The 20904-nt window shown below is 39.1% G+C and overlaps 1 protein-coding gene across 4 annotated transcripts in view; it reads left to right on the top strand.

The window, feature by feature from the left end:
* Positions 1–19862, top strand: part of UXS1 (UDP-glucuronate decarboxylase 1) — a 62677-nt gene extending 42815 nt beyond the window's left edge. For all 4 annotated transcript variants that reach the window (XM_069770152.1, XM_069770151.1, XM_069770153.1 and 1 more), the window contains 6 exons: positions 8948–9067; positions 11505–11548; positions 12755–12815; positions 14302–14359; positions 16860–16963; positions 19016–19862. In XM_069770152.1, coding sequence (XP_069626253.1) covers positions 8948–9067; positions 11505–11548; positions 12755–12815; positions 14302–14359; positions 16860–16963; positions 19016–19147 — 519 coding nt within the window. In that variant the 3' untranslated portion in view covers positions 19148–19862. The remainder of the gene's footprint in view (positions 1–8947; positions 9068–11504; positions 11549–12754; positions 12816–14301; positions 14360–16859; positions 16964–19015) is intronic.
* Positions 19863–20904: the final 1042 nt, after the last annotated feature.

Here is a 20904-nt window from a genome sequence, read left to right as displayed (position 1 = left end):
ACACTGTTGAGCTGTTTTGGTTTGGGTTTTTGTTTGGGTTTTTTTCAGAGTTTAGATGATACACTGTTGTTATTGGAGGAAATGTTATCTTTTGCTAGTGGAAAGGTCTGACTTCTACTACGCAAATAAGTATTCTGCTTTTAGGGGGGTTTTCAGATAGGAGTGACCTAGCCCAGAACAATTGGATTTACAGGATTTCAGGCTAAAATATTTCCAGAATCTTGTCAGCTTCAATAAAAAGAAGAAAGAAGCGAACTTATTTCTGAATTTTTTTGCCATTTCTTCCAAAGATTTCCGTCATCATGCACATTGTTAGGTACCTTAAACACCTAATCATGTTTCCAAAAAATATAAAATAAAAATTAACTTCTACATTATACTTCCAGACAAGCTGTTTGAATCAGAACAGTTCTTGAATCTAGTCAAAGATGACTTCTATTCACAGTTGTCAGAGTTCCTCAGTAGCTCGTCCTGACCAAGATCTTTTTGGTGCACTCTTTTCTGCTGGCAACATTGTTTTGTTCTCTTATTTTGTCCCTATGAATTAAGCATTTCTTGATTTTTATCTCCACTTTACAACTGCTGTCTTTAAACAAGCCCAGCAGTACTTCCTTATCAAAGAGTCCAAGGGCAGTAGTAGTGTTCAGTAATATATAAGCATCTGCTTGAAAGGAGAGGTGGGGGGTGAAACATTTGCTGGAGAAATGCAGGGCTCACAAATTCAAAGCATGTATACAAGTTCATCTCATCCCCATGAGGCACTTGAGTGTGTGGTTTGAGAGGATATTTGCTGTAGGCTTCTGGAAGCAGCTCTTCCTCCATAAATTCATGTGGGAGTGTAGGTCAGCCATGCTCCGTAGTGTGAGTGGAAGTACGTACTTCTGGAACTTTTCTCAAGCCACAGGAAGCTTTAGTTCCTTGCCCTGTTCATCTGGGAACTCATTTGCATCCTGTGATTCAGACTTCTTCAGAATTCCTTTCTCTTCATCTCTTTTGCAGGGCTTGCTAGCACTCCCTCCTGGAAAGCCTTTTTCAGTTCACTCAATTGCCTTAACAAGATGCAAGGCATAGCTTTGAAACTCTCTTATAATAACAGCTTGTCGATCTGTTTGCTTTCTCCATTCTGTACTCTTATCTTTGTTACTATTCTGCCTATCCTTTCCTGTCCTTCTGAAGTGCTTTTTTGCATAAACTTAATATACAGGTTTGTGACTTGCTATAGATGTGATATGATTGTACAGCTAGTAATTTTTCTCCTCCACAGAACTTCTGCTTTACTAGATAAGGTAATACAACCATTTTCCAAAATGAACAGCATTTTCCAAATGCAAGTAAGGTCTTCCTGGACATATATAGTTGGAGAAAACATACAGGTGCGGGGGCGAATAAAGAGGGGGAAGGGGAGTTTCAGCACGTAGTACTGCAATGTGAATTTTGTGCTTTGTTCAGGAGTTGCCATTCAGTATGCATTTAACTTTTAAAAAAATTGCAGTTGGAATTATGGAGCTACCTGGAAATCCAAATATTCATGTATTGTCCAACTCCGGCTTAATTTAAATACTAGTCAGAACCTGACACTACCTTCATGGCAGGGATCTGGTATGTTTGCATAGGCATGTCGTAAATACAAATACACAGCATTTTAAATGCATAGCCTATTAAGGGTGCTTTGTGAACTAGATTTAACTTCTGCTTTTACACTGTTGATCTGTAAGGAAATTCTCCAGAGCGGAAGCAACACTTCAGTTCACCATGGAATGTTGCAGGGAAATGTTTCATCTCCTTCCACTTTCTTCATCCTTGTTTTCATACTAACTGCAAGCTTCAGTGGTAGCAAATGGGCTTAGTTGTACATGATGTGATGTGATAGTTTTGAAATTGCCTTAGAATAGCTTAGATCTTCCAATTCAGAATCCCACTGGATGCCTTTCTAAGCATATAGGAGTGAATTGAGTTATCGTAATCAAATATTAAGTGTAACTTTTGGACAAGTGTTATGCTCTGCATTATAGAGTAGTCTATAACCAGGACTGTGAAGACTCAAGGTGCCAAAAATAATAGGTAACAGGAGAAAGGAAAGACATGTTAGAGGTGAAGTTTATTATATTAATGTGAGAGAATAACACATGCAAACTGACGTTGAAATTTGTTAAATATAAAAGTGCATTGCAGTTGCAACACAAGGGTGATTTTTCTGGTTTATATTGAGTTGTAATTTCCCCCTAATCTTTAATTCACAAATTTAGTTGGTTTCAGTAATCATAAAAAGCCTTGATGTAAAATGTAGGGGTAATGAAAACTGTTGATTGAATTGCAACTGAAAATCCATTGGATAGTGAATAACCAGGTAGTTACTGAGTAATCAGAAAACAAATAGCTGTGTTGAATTAAAGCAGTTTGCTTTAATGTCTTCTGGGAGTTCATCCCGTATTCTCTAATTATTTCTCGTTGTTTTCTTTCCTTGATATTCAATATAGATTATTTTTAAGCAGCAGCATTCTCCTTTTGGTGTTGTCACATGAAGTTTACTAGCAATTTTCTTAAGAAATGATGCAGAATTGAGGTATTTTGTGGAAGAATGGAACCGAGTTATTTGTGGTTCTGACAGCACAGGGGGAGAAGAAGCAGCATTGCATTTCCTCAGGGCCATAGTCAAAAGCCCGGACAACAGTCCTTTAATAACAGAGATGGTGATTACTGTTGGATGTGTGCCAGGCCAAAGCTAAATTGTAATGATAAGACCTATCATGGATCCTTTTAGCTTTTCGAAGCCATGCAGAGGAGTTTCATGTCCAGGAATATTAGTGCGGTGAAGGTTGGAGAGGGGAGTCTGTAAGATGCTACAGGCAATCAGCCACCTTGGGCGCTGTCCGTAAGGTCAAGTTGAGATGCTGCAGCCCCTCTCGCTGCTGACTGAGGGCATTGACACCCCTGAAGCGCAGGTGTCAGCACCACAACTAGTGTCCCATCTGAGTTGTTATATACCAAGTCAGTGAAATTCAGAAAGAAAATTAAAAAATTGTCCACAATTCATTTCGTCTGCAAAGTCTGAGAGGTCACACAGTCACAGTTATATTAACATGCTCAATAAACGTGGCAGTTCCATTGAAAGTTTCAAGTACTGTTTGCTGTTCGTCACTTTTATCTTCTTGATTAACTGGCTCCACTTCCAAAGAGGAAGCAGTGCTGCTTTCAACCATTGTAACTGCATGGTTCACAAATAGGCTTTTACACTTTGGAAAAGAGAAGCCACAGATAAAAATGTTTCCCCATAGTTCAATAAAGTTTAGTCCTGCAAACTAATAATAGAGATAAATAATGCTAAGCTTTTGAAACTGGCTTGTTCCAGTTACCCTCATACAGTCCTTCTGATAGTCCTGCCATTTTCTAAAACCTTCATTTCTTTGCCCTATTGGATTAATGGATCTGCACATTTTCTAGTGAGTTGTTAGAGCAGTCCATAATAATTTTTTTTTTGCCATGTAGGAGCTCTGCACATGAACCAAACATTGTGTTTGGTCCTATACAAATGCAGAAGTGGCATATAGTTTTCCAAAGCTATCTGTTGCTTACATTCAGTTGGAGGAAGTGAGGTGAAAAGGGGAGGAGAACACTGAAGTAACTGAGGCAGTATTATAAAAATGCAACCTGTTGTTTCACTGGTTCACTAGTAATAGGACCCCCTCTGTAAGTGGAGAGTTTCATTAAGTATCTATTTCTAAATCGTATTGTTTTATCTGAGTTGTTAGAACTTCCTAATACAAACATAGTGTGGATATGATAGGAGGCACTTTTTTCCTCTCAGTGGAGCAACGCTTTTTCCAAATTATATGAAAATAAAGCAGGAAAAAACTGTCAGGTCTTCTGGCCTGTATTCAGACACAATGGTTTTGCTAATGCTCTAATATCTTTACTGTTTCTACGTGCTCTGTGCTGTTAACAATTGCAAAATAACCTTGTACCATAGACAAGGTTAGAAGACTGTATTGCAATGATTATCAAAGCCATGGACTAAACAAATGCAGGCAGTTTCCTAAGAAAAGTCTGAATACTTTCCGTAGTCTCTGTGCTCTAGTTTTTTGTTATTTTATTTTCTTTCCTTGCTGTGCTGTAAGAAATGCCACCTTCTGATTTCCCTCAGGTAATTGGAGAACTTCTTTGGTTTTGATATTGCTGCACTGTTGTGTAAATTGAATTTTGAAGTTATCAAGACTTCAGACTTTTTTTGGAGATTGATTCACTTCAGTAAGTTCAGTCAGTGTTTGAATAAGAATGTATCCATAGCAGCATGCACCTTTTGATGCAAGGTGTGTTTTGTTTCTGATATTCTTTTCAATTTGATATACCTCTTACTTCTGGCTATAAGATGCATCCTCCTCACACATCCGCCAGTGCTCTAAAAGCGCTGGCAAAGCATTTTCTTTCACTTGTAACTGTCATTGTTACACTAATTCATGAGTATAACTCTGAACTCTCTGTTATGCAGATGACTAAAATTAAATTGTTTGGAGTATATGTTGTTGTTTGTTTGCATGTATTCCTGACCCTTACTGGAAACTGATACCGCTCTCATTCACTGGGTGTCAGTGCACTGGTTGTATTATCTGCTGCCTTATGCTCAGAAGCCATGTTGTGCAGTAAAATAGTTAAAAGCCCTGTCTGAAGGAGTGTCCTAGTAATACAGGTATAGATGCACTTAAGTGGGTACACGTCCCTTCCCAATGGCAATGTCTCCTGTCAAAGTGTTGGTGGAACAGGCTGGTGGCTGTTTGCGCTGGCCTTGTAGAGTACAAACAAGAGGTATGCAAGCTGAGGCAAGTGCTAGAAATAGGACATATTTTTAGGAGGGAGGTATAAATAATGGTATGAAGAGACCTCGAAGAGAAGTTGCATCTTCTCTAGTCTGGGAAGTGTTGAACTAGAAGCATGGTAATGTTTCAACCATAAGATAAGACTATTGGAGGTATGCCTTGGTTGTGTTCAGGAACCTGTGTTATGCCAAAAGTAGAGTCAGATGATTGTGATTGTGCTTCCTAGCTTGTTTAGGAGCTTTACTGTTCATGAAATTCAGATCTCAGCATCACTGTTTTTGCAAAATGGTTTTAAAAAGCTGTTAGTAACCAGGAGTTAATCTCATTTTGCTAATACAGTAGCCAGTGCATACATATAAAATACCTTGGACCAAGCCTCAGTGTAGAGTATTGTAGCTTAAACACGTCACAGATGGATCTTGGTGAATGCTGTGCTAGTAATTCCGCTGTGATTACAATTCAGGGCTTTGGGAACAAAATTTTGAGAGTTAATGATCTCTGAAACACATGGGAAGAATATAAATCAGTAAGACAGTGACTAATAAAGCAAGCAATGCAGGCAATAATCTTAATAATTTTAGCTGAAACATTGATAAACACTTGTATCAGGTCACAGTGATATCCATGTAACTGTCTGGGTTTTTCCCTGGCAGATTTTTTTTAATCCAGTTTTCTGCTGGAGAGCAGACAATTGCAGCTTTCCCTTTCCTGATTTTGTATGCAGGAAGGTCTAATTCATGCTTGCTGTTCAGATATATCTAGAGACTTCACAAAGAAGGAAGTGTTAATTAGTAAGAGAAGCTTGCCTGATATCCTTATGAATTACAGCCACAGCATATGTTCAAGCTGTTTCAGTTAAAAGAACCTTTTGACATTTGAGTTGTATTCTGTATTGATCTATTTTCTGAGACAGTCAACACAAGGAGATATGTTTTTCTTAAAAGACTTATAAAATTAAAATATGTCCTTTTAAATTAAGGTGTTGTTATAGCATCCTTGATATCTTGATACTTTCTGGAGCAGAGATCTCTAGAACTAAGTGGCAAAGACTCATGCTGAAGACCATGGACAAGTTTGTTTTGCAGGGGAGACTGGGTAACTAATGCTACATTTTGACTGACAGCTATAGAATAAGCTGAGTATTTCTTCAGAGGAGGTATCTCTGTAAAGCCATAACAGTCTTTCTTGCATCTTTCCTGTCTTCTCTCTCCACCTGTACGATCATGGTCTCTGTGAACGTGGTAAATAATAGAGTGAGCTAAAGTGTTTTTATAGCCCACAATGCTGCATTTATTAGCTTGCTCCCAAGCTCTTTTTTGGATTTCTCAAGGAACTTTCTCTCTGATTAATCTGCTATAGGAAGGCATAGTCTTAAACAGTGAGGAAAGAAGCCAGTTGACCACGTTTGATCCCAGGGTCAAGGATTAGTCTCAAGCTCTCTTTTGTTTAGCAGTGTAAATGTGGGCCAAAGAAGTTTTTCTCCGTTCTCTAGGATAGAATAAAATATTGTATGTGACTTACTGCCACGAATCTGGGGAATTAATTGGCTTTGCTAGTGGGAATATGGTGGAGGTAGTCATAATTAACATGTTGTTGATATTCAGAGTAACAGGACATAGGTAAGAGTGTACCATAAGTGTTCATAGGCAGTTAATATAAAAAGGAGTAGAGTTATCAACATGAAAAAAGATCACTTCAAAGGAGACATCTGTGAAATGGTGAAAGGAAACTTAGGACAATTTTTAAGTTAGTGGCTCCAGAATCTCTTTCTCTGTGGAAGAGTTTCTTTTAAGATGATAGATCCCAGTTTTACAGGCACAAATTATTTTTTCAAAGCAGTAGGCTGCAGAGAAAAGCTTTGCTAGATGACACTATAAATAAAAAGTTACTCATTTTAAAAGACAACATTACAGTGAGGGGAGGGAAATAAATAGAAGGGAAAAGAAATACTGGATTCACTGTGGCTATGAGTAAGTGCCTATAGAGAATGTGTTGCTTTTCTTTTCTAGATCCCTTGCTAGTTTCCAACCAATACTGGAAAACAAGGCTGCTGCTGTAGCTTGTGCAGTACAAGAGAGGCTTTTTGGTCAGCATTGTTTAATTGTATCAGGTCATTTATTTTTATCTTGAGTACTGGCTTCCAAGTGCCTCATTTTCTGTACTTGTTATTAATGGCAATATCTGGAAAGCCCACATGAAATACAATGCCCCCCAAAGGAATCAGTGTCCTTTTTAAGGTAGAGTGCTGGGTAAAATGAAGGAACCAGCAATGCTATCAAAGTATATATTTCCAGAAACAATGAAGGCATTGGGAATGGCTCTGCAATATGCTGCTGGAAGTATGTTTGACATGTTACACTGCCATGCTTTTTTATCTAATAGGAAATAAAGAATATGTTCCCAGCTGGTGTGTTTTGCATGGGAAGGGGCTTCTACTCTTTCCAGGGTGTCTCAGCAGGGCCAAGTGGGTGTTGTTAGGTTATTTTTTGGCTCTGTTGTGGATGCAAGCTTGTTATGTGACGAAGACCCAAGACTGTAGCTTTTCCTATGGCACAGCACTTACCTCCCTGGTTACTGTTAGTTTACAATTTAGTTGCAAATGTAACCAATGTTTGATCATGGCTAGTGAAACCTTACCTGCAGTTAAACAGAACTGGATGTTGTTTGGCCTTTTCCATACTAGGAAGTGTTGGGCTTTACCTATAGTACTTGGTGTTTCCCATTTCTCAACACCAAGTAATAGCTAAAGTGTTAAATGTACCTTTTGCCTCTCTCACTCTCTCATCTGTAAAAAGCTAATGCTATTGCTTTCACAAAACTTCGAAGATTCATCTTTTTATGAATCACTTAGAGACCCAAGAGAGAAGATCAGATTTTCCTGCAAGTTTCTCTTGTACATGAAGCTACGCTTATTTCCAATAAAAATGTGTTTCCAGGTCTCTCCTGAGTGAAGCGTGCGAGCTGCAGCCTTCAGCCACAGATGTGCCAACAACACATATCTTCCACACACTTGTCTTCCAAGAAAATGGCAAGCATTGGTTTAAGCCTTAGTAAAAGGCATTGAAAATACAAAATGTTCTGTGTATCCTCTGAAGGAATAACTGAATGTTTGCAACTCCACAACATTGTGGTTGTGACTTCAGTTGCTTCAGTTGAATCAGCAGCACAAAGTTTGCTTCACACGGAAAGTGTTTCCTGTGACTGATACAAGGATGGCTTTTTCTGGGAGAGGGGAGGACCAGGGAGTATGAGGAGGATGCACAGGCCTGGGTTGAAGTGGACATCTTCCTGCCTGCCTTGTGGCTATCGCTCTCACATGGTAGCATCTATCTGTTTACAGCATACCACACTGCTCTGAACTCATCAGGAGCCAAGTGCATGCTTCAGCTCACAAAGGCCAAACATCCTTCTTGTAGGCTTTAACATGAACTGTGGCTTGTCCAGATGAGTAAGTGTCAATAACCAGAAAATACCTAGAGAGAGATTACTTCAGTCTGCAGTCTCCCAGTGTTAAAATGTTTTGTCCCGACAATTTCCAGTTTCACATATTTGTTGCATTTTGCTTTGAAAATTTGCAAAATATCCCGCAGAAGGGACTTCTGGGAATGATAGAAATGTTTCTTGGAAAAAACTAAGCCTAATAAGTTGCTGGGAGCTAAGAAATGTTGTGGCTGTGGTTACAAAGCCACTTTATAGCATTCATAAAGCTACTTACCTGAAGTGTTCAACTTTTCTAATATTTGGAAATGCTACCTTGGTACTGTATCTGGTGATTGTGAGGCTTCACTTACGTGCAAAAAATGAAGGTAAGTCCCAGGTGAAATAAGTTGTTGTTGGAAACCTTAAAGTTTTTGTTGGAAGAAAATGCATGTGCTGAAATCATCAGCTGTTCTAGCACTGATTTTTGAATTTGCATTACAACTGAGAGCTAGTATAAATTACCTTGGTGTATGCACTACAGTTTCCAGTAGTGTTGAGGAGAGGTTAGAAGTATTTTATGGTGAGAAAACAATGCTTGTTAAAGCTGTAAGAGGGATTCTTAAGAAAGCTTTTGGACAAGGGAGAGTTGATTTGCACTTTTAGGAAGAAAGACACTCTTATTAAGGTAGTAACAATTCTTTTTTCTTTGCCTACAGGAAGGAGTTGAAGTGAGGGTTGCCAGAATATTCAATACTTTTGGTCCTCGAATGCATATGAATGATGGTAGAGTTGTCAGTAATTTTATCCTACAAGCTCTCCAGGGAGAACCGCTAACGGTAAGTAATGACCTCTCAGTGTTGCGAAGAACCATTTGTCTTTATGCCCTCTCCTCATGTGCTATGAAAGAGGATGGACTTTAGAAAATACTGAGGTTTCTTCCCCAACACTAAAAATCTAGTCTTTCAGTATATCAGGTGCAAAAGTATAGAACTATATACCCAAAGATGTGCTCTGTGGATGGTATCAGTGTTCCTTTCCCAGAGAGAAAGAAGGCTACTAGTTGCTATCTGAGAAAGTATTTTATTCATCCTGAACTTGAATCTCTGTCTGTTACAACTCTTCTATGGGGACATGGCGTTGACACGGCTTACAGAATCATGTTTTGGTACTTATTGCTGTTGAGGAACTTTCTCTGAACCATTTTTAGAAGTTAGGCATCTAAACGTCTTTTTGCAAGCTTGGAGATCAGCCTAAATTTTCCATGTATAACGTAACATTAAAGGCCTTCAGGCTATGTCACATATTAGTAAATGAAGCCATCCAGGACTTCTTTTTGTTACCATTGACAAACTGGTTGGCATGACCCACATCTATACAGCTAAATTTTCCTGCTGAACTAAGTTGCCCCAACCAGACTGTTTGCTGTGAATGGTCCTTGGCTCTTGATAATGCTTAAGCAATGTCACAACATGGTGTGGGAGAGCAAGAGCTGGCACAGGCCAATACTCTGCCAAAGAGGCTGTTGGTAATTTAGCAATACAGACAGTGCCTCACCTGTGCCCAACATTGCTGCTCTGCGGGGAGGAACTGCCTGACATTGAAAATTACTGAATATGAGAAAAGAACAAAGGGGTGAGTTGTTTAGCTGACCAGGTCAAATAAAATGAATTATCAGCTATAAGTAGTAGTTGAGACCAAAAAAACATTTCACCCTTGCATCATCACAGAATTTGGCTGACAGGAATACCAAGTGTTGACCTCTTTAGAAACTGAATGTATTCAATCTCTTCAGTCAAAGTAGTTTTTCAAATGGAGTAAATAATCTCTTGAGGAAACAATGTCTTTAATTTGAAGGAATTACAGCATATGACCATTGTTGCTTTGTATTATTGTAAAGGAAGGGTTTATTAAGAGAAATTGGGAGGTATTGAGAGAAACCAGGAGGAGGAAACTACATTGTATTTTCCAGCACATAGGAAAGGTAGCCATACGGATGACTTTGCAGAAATCATGCACAAATGCCTTTGTTCTGTAAGACTTATCCTACAAGCTAAAAGAAAACAAGCAGGATGCTCTATATACACATCAAATCTGCTTCCTGATTGCTTTGGGAGTGCATCAGGCTGTTAGCGTGTTCTCCTGGTACATTCTTCTCAGAATCAGTTATTGGGTAAACTCTTAAACCCCTGATCTTACCCAATGCCTACTGAAATGTGAACTATTCTGGCTCTGAATTGGCCTCAGAGAGCAGCAGGCTTATCAAGTGACACATGACAGCATGTATACCAATTGTATTGTCTTTTCTGTCCCCTGGGAAAACAAACATGCTTTCTATTCTGCCCTTCCAAAAAGCTTTTCTGTCATAGCAGGTTGATGGTAAGATGTGTGGGTCCCCAGTTAAACTGAAGTGTTTTTGCCACTTAAATATGCCTACTGATAGCTTTCAGAATTTAAGCATTCATGTTTTAGGGACTTTAGTATTGCACGTGATAAAACTGTGAAAAAAATATTATCTGTTACCATTATGTACACTTAAGTGTACTTTAATGCCTGAACTTAAAACAACTTGCTTGCTCCAAAGTGCCAGCACACACAATCTGAAAAAACTTCTTTTTGCCCTTCTAAGATTTTGGTACAAATCTGTACAGGTGAATTTGGGAGTCATATCCTCTAGAAAGTCTACCTCCCATTTCCCCAGATAGTAATATATAGAGCTATGTGATTTTCTTTTCTTTTCTTTTTTTTTTTTTTTTTTTTTTTTTTTTGGTGCTCATTACTTTATACACTTGCAAGGATATTTTTCTTGACAATTTTTTTAGGGACCCCTAACGTTTGGTGGTCTCTTTGAAGTTAGCTGTAGTTAATGAGTGAACAAAAATTGCTCGTCGTAACCACATCTTAGTAGTCTGAGGTTTGCTTTAAATATTTGGTGCTCTTTTCTGGCTGAGTGCATGCTGCAGCCTCTTTCAGCGTTCCAGGAGAGGACAAAGCATCACTCTGTCCTACATCCCCAAGAATGTTTCCTACATGCAGAGTCTGGATAACAAAATGCCTAAGGATATGTTTACTGGAGACACATCCAAGAGGAAGAACTTCAGAGAACTGATCCTTTGCCAAAGGTTCTGCAAGCACATCTTTTCCTATTCCTGTAACATTGAGCTTGTGTCTCAGGTGTTTTTTCCTTGGGACGTTTTTTTAGAATAGTGAGAAGATAATTGGGCTCAAGAGGACTTTTATATGTATGTAACTTTTCTAATTTTCATCTGGTTTTAGGTCTATGGGCCTGGAACTCAGACAAGAGCTTTCCAGTATGTCAGGTAAGCCTTGTTTTTACTGTCTGATATTTACTTCTGATGGCTCTTTGAGCTTGGCCAACTTTGTATGCATGTGCATTTTAGTCCAAGAAATTACGTTCATTCTTAGTCCAGCTTTACTTCCAGAAGGGAGACACTGAAGTTTTTAAAGTACCAAGGAATAAAACGTTAGTTGGTTTAGAACTTTGAATTGAAATATTAATATGTTCTTTCCTTCAAGGAACAGCAAGTAAGGGCTAGGTAAGTTTTTAACACCGAGCAGTTTGTCCCTCCTTGCATTTTAATGCAATGCTGCCACCTCGTGTCTTTGGGGGTGCTGTGGTCAGCGTGTCTGCTGTACATGCCCGTGTCCCCTTCTGGTGGAAGGAACCGGTTAAGGGGGTATTGCTATAGCTCATATTTGCGGTATAAGCGATGCCAGCAGGTACTTTCACTACAAAAAAGTGAATCTGTTCCTCAGAATCTTTTGTTCTGTCGTGCTAGCTAAACTTCTGGGTTGGTGGCAGGCTTCTGGGTTGTTTTAATCATTCTGCGCTTGGAAACGTTCTTTCTCTCTGCTGAAAGTAGTAATAGCAGGGATAGAAGCTATGGAAACCCCATCAGTTCAAAATAGCCACTCCTTTCCTGATTATGAAACATGATGAAAGAGAGCTGCTAAACTTGTTGCCGATAATCCAAAATAACTTTGGATTATTTTGCTGGGGGGAGGTAGCACCAAAATACTTGGTTTTAACAAACTTGATTGAAGAATTTCTGAAAGCGAGAATACAATTCAAACAACAAACTGCAAGCAAGTGGTGGTCTTCTGCCTCTGTATTACAGCTTACTCTGTTCTGTTTGAAATGTGTTGGAAATGGGCCTCTAAATATGCTTGGGTACTGGAGGGAAGAGGAAGTATTAATTGGTTTTTTAGTAACTTTATTTTTTTATATTCTTTCATATGCTCAGGTGAACTATAGCCAGTGTATCCCAAAGATAATCGCCCTTTCAAACTAACTTCCAGTTCGATAGATCTTACAATAGGGTCTGTGGAACAAACAGCCAAGAAAACATGCACCCATTGAAGTATACACTGTAAATCTGATTTCAGCATTGCTCAGCTGCCTGGTCTGCTTCACAGGAGCTCTGAGGAGGCAGCTCTCTTTTTAGACAAAAATAATATTTATAGAGAAGTGGAAATTGCCTCAATCTGTTCTTCCTTTTTTATAGTGATCTTGTGAATGGGTTGGTGGCGTTGATGAACAGCAATGTCAGCAGTCCTGTCAACTTGGTGAGTATGAGAGCTCCACTCTACTGTGTTTACTATGCAGTGGCCAATATCACCTCTGTTTTCCTCTTCATCACTGATCCTGATTTGTAGAAGAAACAAATGAAGCAAAAAAGCTCTTTCCATTATGAATAATGTATTCTTCCATGTTTTTCCTTTATAAATAAGAAGATTAAGTCCCTAGATGTTGAGATCTTGTTCCAAGAACAGGATAAATTTTCTAGAGTTTTTCGTTTGTTTTAGCAAAAAGATTTATGTAATTAAAATATGGAAAAACTTGATCAAAATATGAGCTGGGGGGGGAGGGTGGACACGACGGTGGACACGACAGTGGACACAGGACACATGCAAAATACATTAAGGAAATGTTTGAAGTCTGGGTTTAATGAAAAAAAGCGCTGAAGGAATACTTAGCTCCAAATAATTAGAAATCACTTCATACTAGCCTTGATTAGAGGAAAATGGGATAGTATTTGATAGTATAATTTTCTAATATTGATTAAGGCTGCTTAGAACTTAACTTTTCTTATAAGATTTTTTTGTTCTGTCCGATTTGTTGTCACCTTACTTTCAGCAGTAGATATAAGACTAGAAAAAGGATTGTGTATGCCAGGTCATTTCTGTGTACACCAACTTTTGCCAAATCAGATATTCAACTCTGTGGGGCAATTGTTCACTAGATTGTCCTTTTTTACTGTGGCCATGAATTCATTTTTTTGTTTCTATCCAAATGCTTATATTTTTAAACCCCATCGCACTTTCTGTCCCAGAAAACTCAGTGTTTAAATCTATATGTACCTAAATGTTCAGCTTTAAGTCAAACAAGATGTAGTAAAGAACAGTTTTGCAACAAGGAAAGCTAGGGATAGAGGGAATTAAGTCTGATGAAGGTGAGTTAATGCTAACAGGAAGCTTTCAGCATTTTGTCCTGAAATGTTCATCAGGAGTTCATGTGCAAATTGGTTAAAAAAGAAGTTAAGAAAAGGAATATTGTATAGGAAAGCAAATAGCCCGTATACATATTGACATGGAAGCTGTAGTAAATATGGAAGCAATTGCTTGCAGCTAAATTAGTTTGGTTTCCTAACTTTGGATGAACTGAGAATTTAGCATACTTCTTCATTTACATCATTTGTCCTCAACTCAGCAAAGTCCTTGAATCCAGATTTCAAACTGATGATGTGGTTTTGTGGGCTGCTGAGTGGCATATGCCTTTACTGTGATTGAGGTGCATTTGCCCATTGTTTACAGACTGATTTTTTGGGGGCACCCCCTACATACATTGAATTACCAAGGCAAACGTAATGGAGGGCAACTTTTCCAATGAGTAGAGCTTGTCAAAGTTACATTTTTTTCATCAAAGTAGAAATAAGGCATAATGTGTAGATTTATCAGAATTTAACATGACCCTGTTAGAATTGTCTCATGTCAGAAAGCTAGCATGTTGTAAGGTGTTTGTTATTGTAATGAATATCCCTTCTATTTCTAGGGAAACCCAGAAGAGCACACCATCCTAGAATTTGCCCAGTTAATTAAAAAACTTGTTGGTGAGTTTGATAAGTAATTCTTAGTAAAGCTTATGAAGTACTTACTGTCGTTAGATGATTATTACTTGATTAGTGTGTGTAATATACGGATAATTTAATTGGTCTTTGGATTTCTTAGTAACTTTATCAAAGGCATTTAATTGTATCCTGATCCTATAATTAAATATTAATAAGATAATCCAAATACTCTCAATTGTATGTAAAATATTGCATGAACAGTAGATTGAATACATCCTTTCTGTGTATCTGTGCAATCTATATCCATTATTTTGTATAACACATGCATTTTTTAGCTTTGTTTTGGCACAAGGACAATACATAAATGAAATGTAAAACACATGAATGAAAATGTCTTGCATAACATCTTAGCTGAAATACAGATACTTCAGCAAGGTGATTCTTCACAATTATGCAGGCTGTTCTCCTTTGCCTACGATTAGAAACCTCATACTGTGGTGACAGTCTTTCTCTACTTTTCACTGACCTACCAGTGATGCTTGCAAGGGCTGTCAGCACCTCCCTTGTACGTGGATGGGAAGAAAACACTGTGGCTTTCTCTGCATTCTTGCTCTGATACCTGTAGCAAATCAGAGCTCTCAAGAATGGAAGCGAAGGGCTGTGCTTAGTCTTCTAGTGTGGCTTCCTAATGATATGAAACATACTGATGCCATTAGCCAGGGTTTTTAGTCTGTAGATTCCAGAAGTGCTTCTGAGGGATCTGAAAAAGACAAGTTCAAACATACAGTACCGAAGTACGTACATGATGCATGTAATGTTTCTAATAGGAGACTATCCCCTCTGGAAAACTTCTGTGAATCCACAGATCAAGGAAAGAAATTGAAAATCACAGCACCAAACCCATCAGGCACATAGAATAATTGTTACCTCCATATGTCTGTTTGTTCACAAACAACTTGATCTGTTTCAGTCTGCCCAGAGAGGCGGTTTAGTTCTACATCCGTAAAATCCCACAGGAACGTGGCATGTAAACTATTTGCTAGATTTGGTTAGAGAAATTGTCCTGTTTCTGTGTATTGTCATGAGGAAGGGCAAGTAGTAGTTTGGCTATTTAAATCAGACTGGAGAGTAGGGGCAGAGAAGAAAGAAGAAACTCCTTTTACAATGCAAAAGGGCTAACAGAATCACAGAGTGGTTGAGGTTGGAAGGGACCTCTGGAGGTCGTTTAGTCCAACTCTTCTGCTCAAGCAGGGCCACCTACAGCTGGGAGTGGCCCAGGACCATGTCCAGACAGCTTTTGAGTATCTCCAAGGCTGGAGACTCCACAGCCTCCCCAGGCAACCTGTGCCAGTGCTGGGTCACCCTCCCAGTAAAATAGCATTTCCTGATGTTCAGAGGGAACCTCCTGTGTTTCAGGTTGTGCCCACTGTCTCTGGTCCTGTCACTGGGCACCACTGAAAAAAGCCTGGCTCTGTCCTCTTTGTACCTTCCCTTCAGGTATTTATACACATGGATAAGATTCCCCCTGAGCCTTCTCTTCTCCAGGCTGAACAGTCCCAGCTCTTTCAGCATCTCCTCATAGGAGGGATGCTCCAGTCCCTCCATCATCTCCATGGCCCTTTTTTGGAGTCTCTTGGGTATGTCCATGTGTTTCTCATACTGGGGAGCCCAGAACTGGACCCAGCCCTCCAGATGTGTCACACCAGTGCTGAGTAGAGGGGAAAGATCATCTCCCTTGACCTGCTGGCAGCACTCCTCCTAATGCAGCCCAGGATACCATTAGCCTCCTTTGTGGCAAGGGCACATTGCTGACTCATGTTCAACTTGGCATCCACCAGGACACCTGGGTCCTTTCCTGCCAAGCTGCTTTCCAGCTGGTTGGCCCCCAGCCTGTACTGGTGCCTGGGGTTGTTCCTCCCCAGGTGCAGGACTTCGCACTTCTCCTTGTTGAACTTCATGAGGTTCCCATCAGCCCTTTTCTCCAGCCTCCTTTCTCGAGGTCCCTTGGATGGCAACACAGCCCTGTGGTGTATCAGCAACTCAGTATTGACCCCTGGGGTACACTACTAGTTACCAGCCTCCAGCTAGACTTCGTGCCACTGATCACCACCCTCTGGGCCCAGCTGTGCAACCAGTTTAAAATCCACCTCACTGTCTGCTCATCCAGTCCACAGTAAGGATGTTATGGGAGGCAGTGTCAAAAGCCTCACTGAAGTCAAGGTGGATGATATCTACTGCCTTGCCCTTGCCTACTGAAGCAGTCATTTCATCGTAGAAGGTTATTAAACTGGTCAAGCATAACTTCCTTTTTGTGAATTCATGCTGAAATCTTTGTGAAATGCTTTGTGAATCCATGCTGCTGTGAGACAGCTGGTTCACCCAGCTGTTGCATGCAGTGCAGCTGTGTCTGTGGAAAGCATTTCCGTGGTAGAATTACGAAGCAGAAAGCTGCAGAAAGACCTGATGCTCCAATAGGTAGGAAAGATGTAAATGCAAAGCATAGTGAATTGCGGATGATAATGCACAGTCTCTTGTTTTACAGGCAGTGGGAGTGAAATCCAGTTTCTCTCAGAAGCACAGGATGACCCTCAGAAACGAAAACCTGACATCAGAAAAGCCAAGTTATTGCTTGGCTGGGAACCTGTGGTATGTACAACTGTATTACTGTTGTTGGGTGCAGAAACACAGGGAGGCAGAGGGGTATGAGGGAGAACTTGCATACATGATAACGATACATTTAAGTTACCAGAATATCTGCTTAACACAATCTCCAGGACAGTTGTTTAAAAGGCTGTCTCTCGCATGTTGCCCTAGCTCATGATTCAAGAACTGTTGGGTAAGATTGTATGACCTGTGCCATGCAGAAGAGCAGATTAGCATTTGTAAGAGACTTAAGTAGAAAAAAAACATTGTTAAGATAGACATCTTAACTTTTTCACATGCATATTATGCAGTGTCTACCTTTCTGTAAGCCTGATGAATCCTTTGAAATATGTGGTACATAGTTCTGGGAGCTGATGAGTTTGCTGTTGTGCTGCAATCCTTATTCCTCTTTTGTTGTAGTAACATGCATTATGGAAGGAGAAAATTGCTTTTATTTAATTAAAATATTTTTAGAAAAATCTTTGGAGTAAGACTATTTTTAAGATTATCTGTAACATCAATGTAGTCAAAAAGTTTATTTGGATTAATAGGGAGAAATACGAGCACCAGAAAAACGTTCTGGGTTTTAGAGTTTGTTTAAAGGGAAGTATGTGAAACTCAGGCAAAACAGAAGGTAGTCAGAGAGAAATTATACTTTTTATTTAATTCTGGTGGACTGAAGTAAACCAGAATAAGAAACCCTTATTTTGGACTACAGGTATTATACAGTGGAGATGTTCAGGGCTTGTTCTGTGTGTTGATAAACTTGAAACATACTCGGGGTTAGTCTAACATCTCACCACCCACAATAATGTCTGTCCAGCTCTAAAGGTTAGTTATCAGCCGTCTGAGGTGATGTCAAGATTGTGGTTGTTCTGCACAGCTAATAGGCAAGAAATGCAAAATGCCTGTGGTTGCTGGTTTTTTCCTTTCTCAACCTTTTTGGTGAAGTTAACTGTGTATAACCAGGCATAGCTGATAAGAGCTGATTTGTTTGGGGAGGTAAGGTCTACTTAATCCCCAGAACGGGCATGACTTTTTTAGCCAGCTCCCCATTCTAGCTAGTACAGTGGTGTGTAGGCTTCTTTAGATTTGCAGACAAAAATCTTTCCAGGAAACATGTGAACCTCTCTAGTAAATGTAAGCCTATTGATAGAAGAAGGTAGCTCCGGACCCTTCTGAAAGAATTCAGAGGCACCCGATATTAATAGACTGTGCCTGAAAGCACAAGGATGAGGGCAAGTATTACAACCACAAAAGGCTTAAAATATTTAACTCATACTTCTGACCTTCTGTGTTTGGCCCAGTCAGTAACAAAACTTACTCTGAAGTAGCAATACAGTGTTGGTACATTAAGGCAAGTAGGTTTGGGGTTTTTTGCTGCTATGTTATCCTCCTGTATCAATGATGGTATCAGGAAACATGTCAGAGCATATGGCTCCTGTGAAAAGTGGGTAGTATTTCTGTTGTTCCTGTCTACAAATTGTAGTGTTTAAATACAGGCATAGAATATGAAGAATTACATTTATTTCTGTAGGATTTAAGAATATCAAATGAGATACTGGATGATAATTTGTATCCCTTTATCTGTATATCAGTGGAGTGCTGAAGGAATAAAAACTAAAAAAACCAAAACACTACCTTTATACCTTTCTGTGGTATGTACCATTCTGTGAGATTCTGTGAAACAGAAGGATCTGTAATCATTAAAAACAGAAGGGGCTTAAATTTCCGTGTGCTTATCTCTTTCAATGTATTAGGAATTGAAAGTAGAATTATGTAAGTCTATTTTGACACTAAACAGACCAGTCATAACCATCTGAGATCTAAATTTGTTGGGTTTTTGGACTTACTAAATCAGAAAATATACCTGTTTAAACATCCATTAGCAGTGCAGAGATGTAACCAGTATGTGGTGCTGTTAATACTTACATTGGCTAAGAATGAGACTTCCTAGCAGTCTATTGATAGCTGTATTAAAAAAAAAATTACTGTTGTGAAAAGAGCTGATGTGAACTTAGAATGATATGATTCTCTCCTCACTTTTGGGAACAGGTCCCATTGGAAGAAGGTTTGAATAAAGCAATTCATTACTTCCGTAAAGAGCTTGAGTATCAGGCAAACAATCAGTATATTCCCAAACCAAAACCTGCAAGGATGAAAAAAGGAAGAACAAGACATAACTGAAGACTATTAGTTGGACAGGAAATTCCCTGCTTGACATTTGACGGATGTAATTTTTGTTTTCTTCTTGGGTTGTTGTTTTTTTTTTTTTGAGAGAGACTTTGAAACAGGTATCATGAAGAACAAACTGGAATTTCATTCTGAAGCTTGCTTTAAAGAAGTGGATGTGCCTAAAGATAACAAACAAATATTCCCTTTCCCCTGCAAATCTTGCCTTGCACTTTTTAAATCTGTCTTTTTATGTAAAATAGAGTAGAAGCATCTTTTAGTATCTTCAAGTTTTATATCTTGCTGTGAGATCATTTTGTTGTGACTGTCCTTGACAGTTTTATTTACTGGTTTCTTTGTGAAGCTGAAGATAAACACAAACGGGATGGAAAATGCCAATTTATTTATAAAATGGGTACTATAAAATATGAGATGTTCTACTATGCATAAGAAAAAAAGCTAGTGGTATTGTCAGGTGAGAGACACTGACATCTAAGTATAGAGGAGTTTAAAAGAATTCTGTATGAGAGCTTTATGTATTCTTTAAAGGAGAGATTTTTTCAAAGGTTTAGTTTTAGTTGTACACTTGAATTTGAGATATTTTCATTGATTACCATGGATAAGGATATTTTGAATCACTACTGTGTTGTGCGTACTCTGGGAATAAAGTTAATGTATTATTGGTTACAGTGGTTGAATATGCTATTTTAATAAAATATTGAAACTTCTATTTACTAGTTTCAGGATTTCACTGTGGGCACTTCTCTGGCATTACACATCTGTGCATTTATTGTATATTAATTAAAAAGTAACAGTCTGTAAATAATTGGCTCAAAGTTAATAACATTGGTCTTTCATCGCTTGTCTCTTAACAGGTACATAGGAAGGGCTGCAGGATGTCTGTTGAAATAGATCGGACAAAAACATCGTGATTTATTCCGGTTCAGGTAGTTGATAGTGATGCAGGAGTGTAAGATTTTCTTTAAACTGTAGAGTCTACCTTCAGCCTCCCTAGTGGAGGCAATGTTTCTATTTTAAGCTGTTATTGAATTGCCAGTAAATGCTTTCAACTTTGATAACTATGCCTGTCATCTTAACAAAAAACAAACAAACAAAAATCCAATTCCCCTTATTTTTAATAGTTCCTCTTTAGTTTTAATACCCAAGACTGGATACCAAGGAGAGGAGATTGGCAGAGTTTTTTAAAAGGTATTTTGGCTTACTGCCACTCAACATTGAAAATCTGAAATCTCATCAAGCAAAGTGACTTGACTTTATTTCATTAAAGCCTGATGTTTCATTAGCTTTTGAGTATCTTTAGGTTGATGGTCATAGTGGAAGTTACCTGTAGCAATGACTTGATGCCCGGACCCAGGTAGGACTCTGGGAGCAGTGTTCTATTTAGGCCCCCTCATCCGAGCATGCCATCTGTCAGAGCCTCCTGGAGTTTGAAGGCTTGGAGTCCCATCCAGTCTGTCTGGTAAAGTTCCCTAGGACTCTAGCAATGACGGGGCTGCTGCGTTTGTTTGTGTGCCCTGTGTGGACCAGGTCTGCAGTGATTCTTTTAAGACAAAATGGTTTCTTCCCTGCTCACACGCACAGGTTTTCTTCCAGTGGAAATCTGCCATGCCACTAAGATGGGGAGCCAGGGAGCATTTTTCTGTCTGGACTCAGAGGTAGAATTTAGGTATTATACATTGCCTCCATTTTTTCACAGCCGAGCAGCTTGAGGTCTGCTTTTTGTTTGAAGCATTTTTCTAGGTACTCGATCT

Source organism: Haliaeetus albicilla, chromosome 25 (assembly GCF_947461875.1).
Source record: "Haliaeetus albicilla chromosome 25, bHalAlb1.1, whole genome shotgun sequence".
NCBI classification, from domain to species: Eukaryota; Metazoa; Chordata; class Aves; order Accipitriformes; family Accipitridae; genus Haliaeetus; species Haliaeetus albicilla.
Note: the sequence above shows the minus strand (reverse complement) of the source record. Positions and strands in the feature narration are given on the sequence as shown.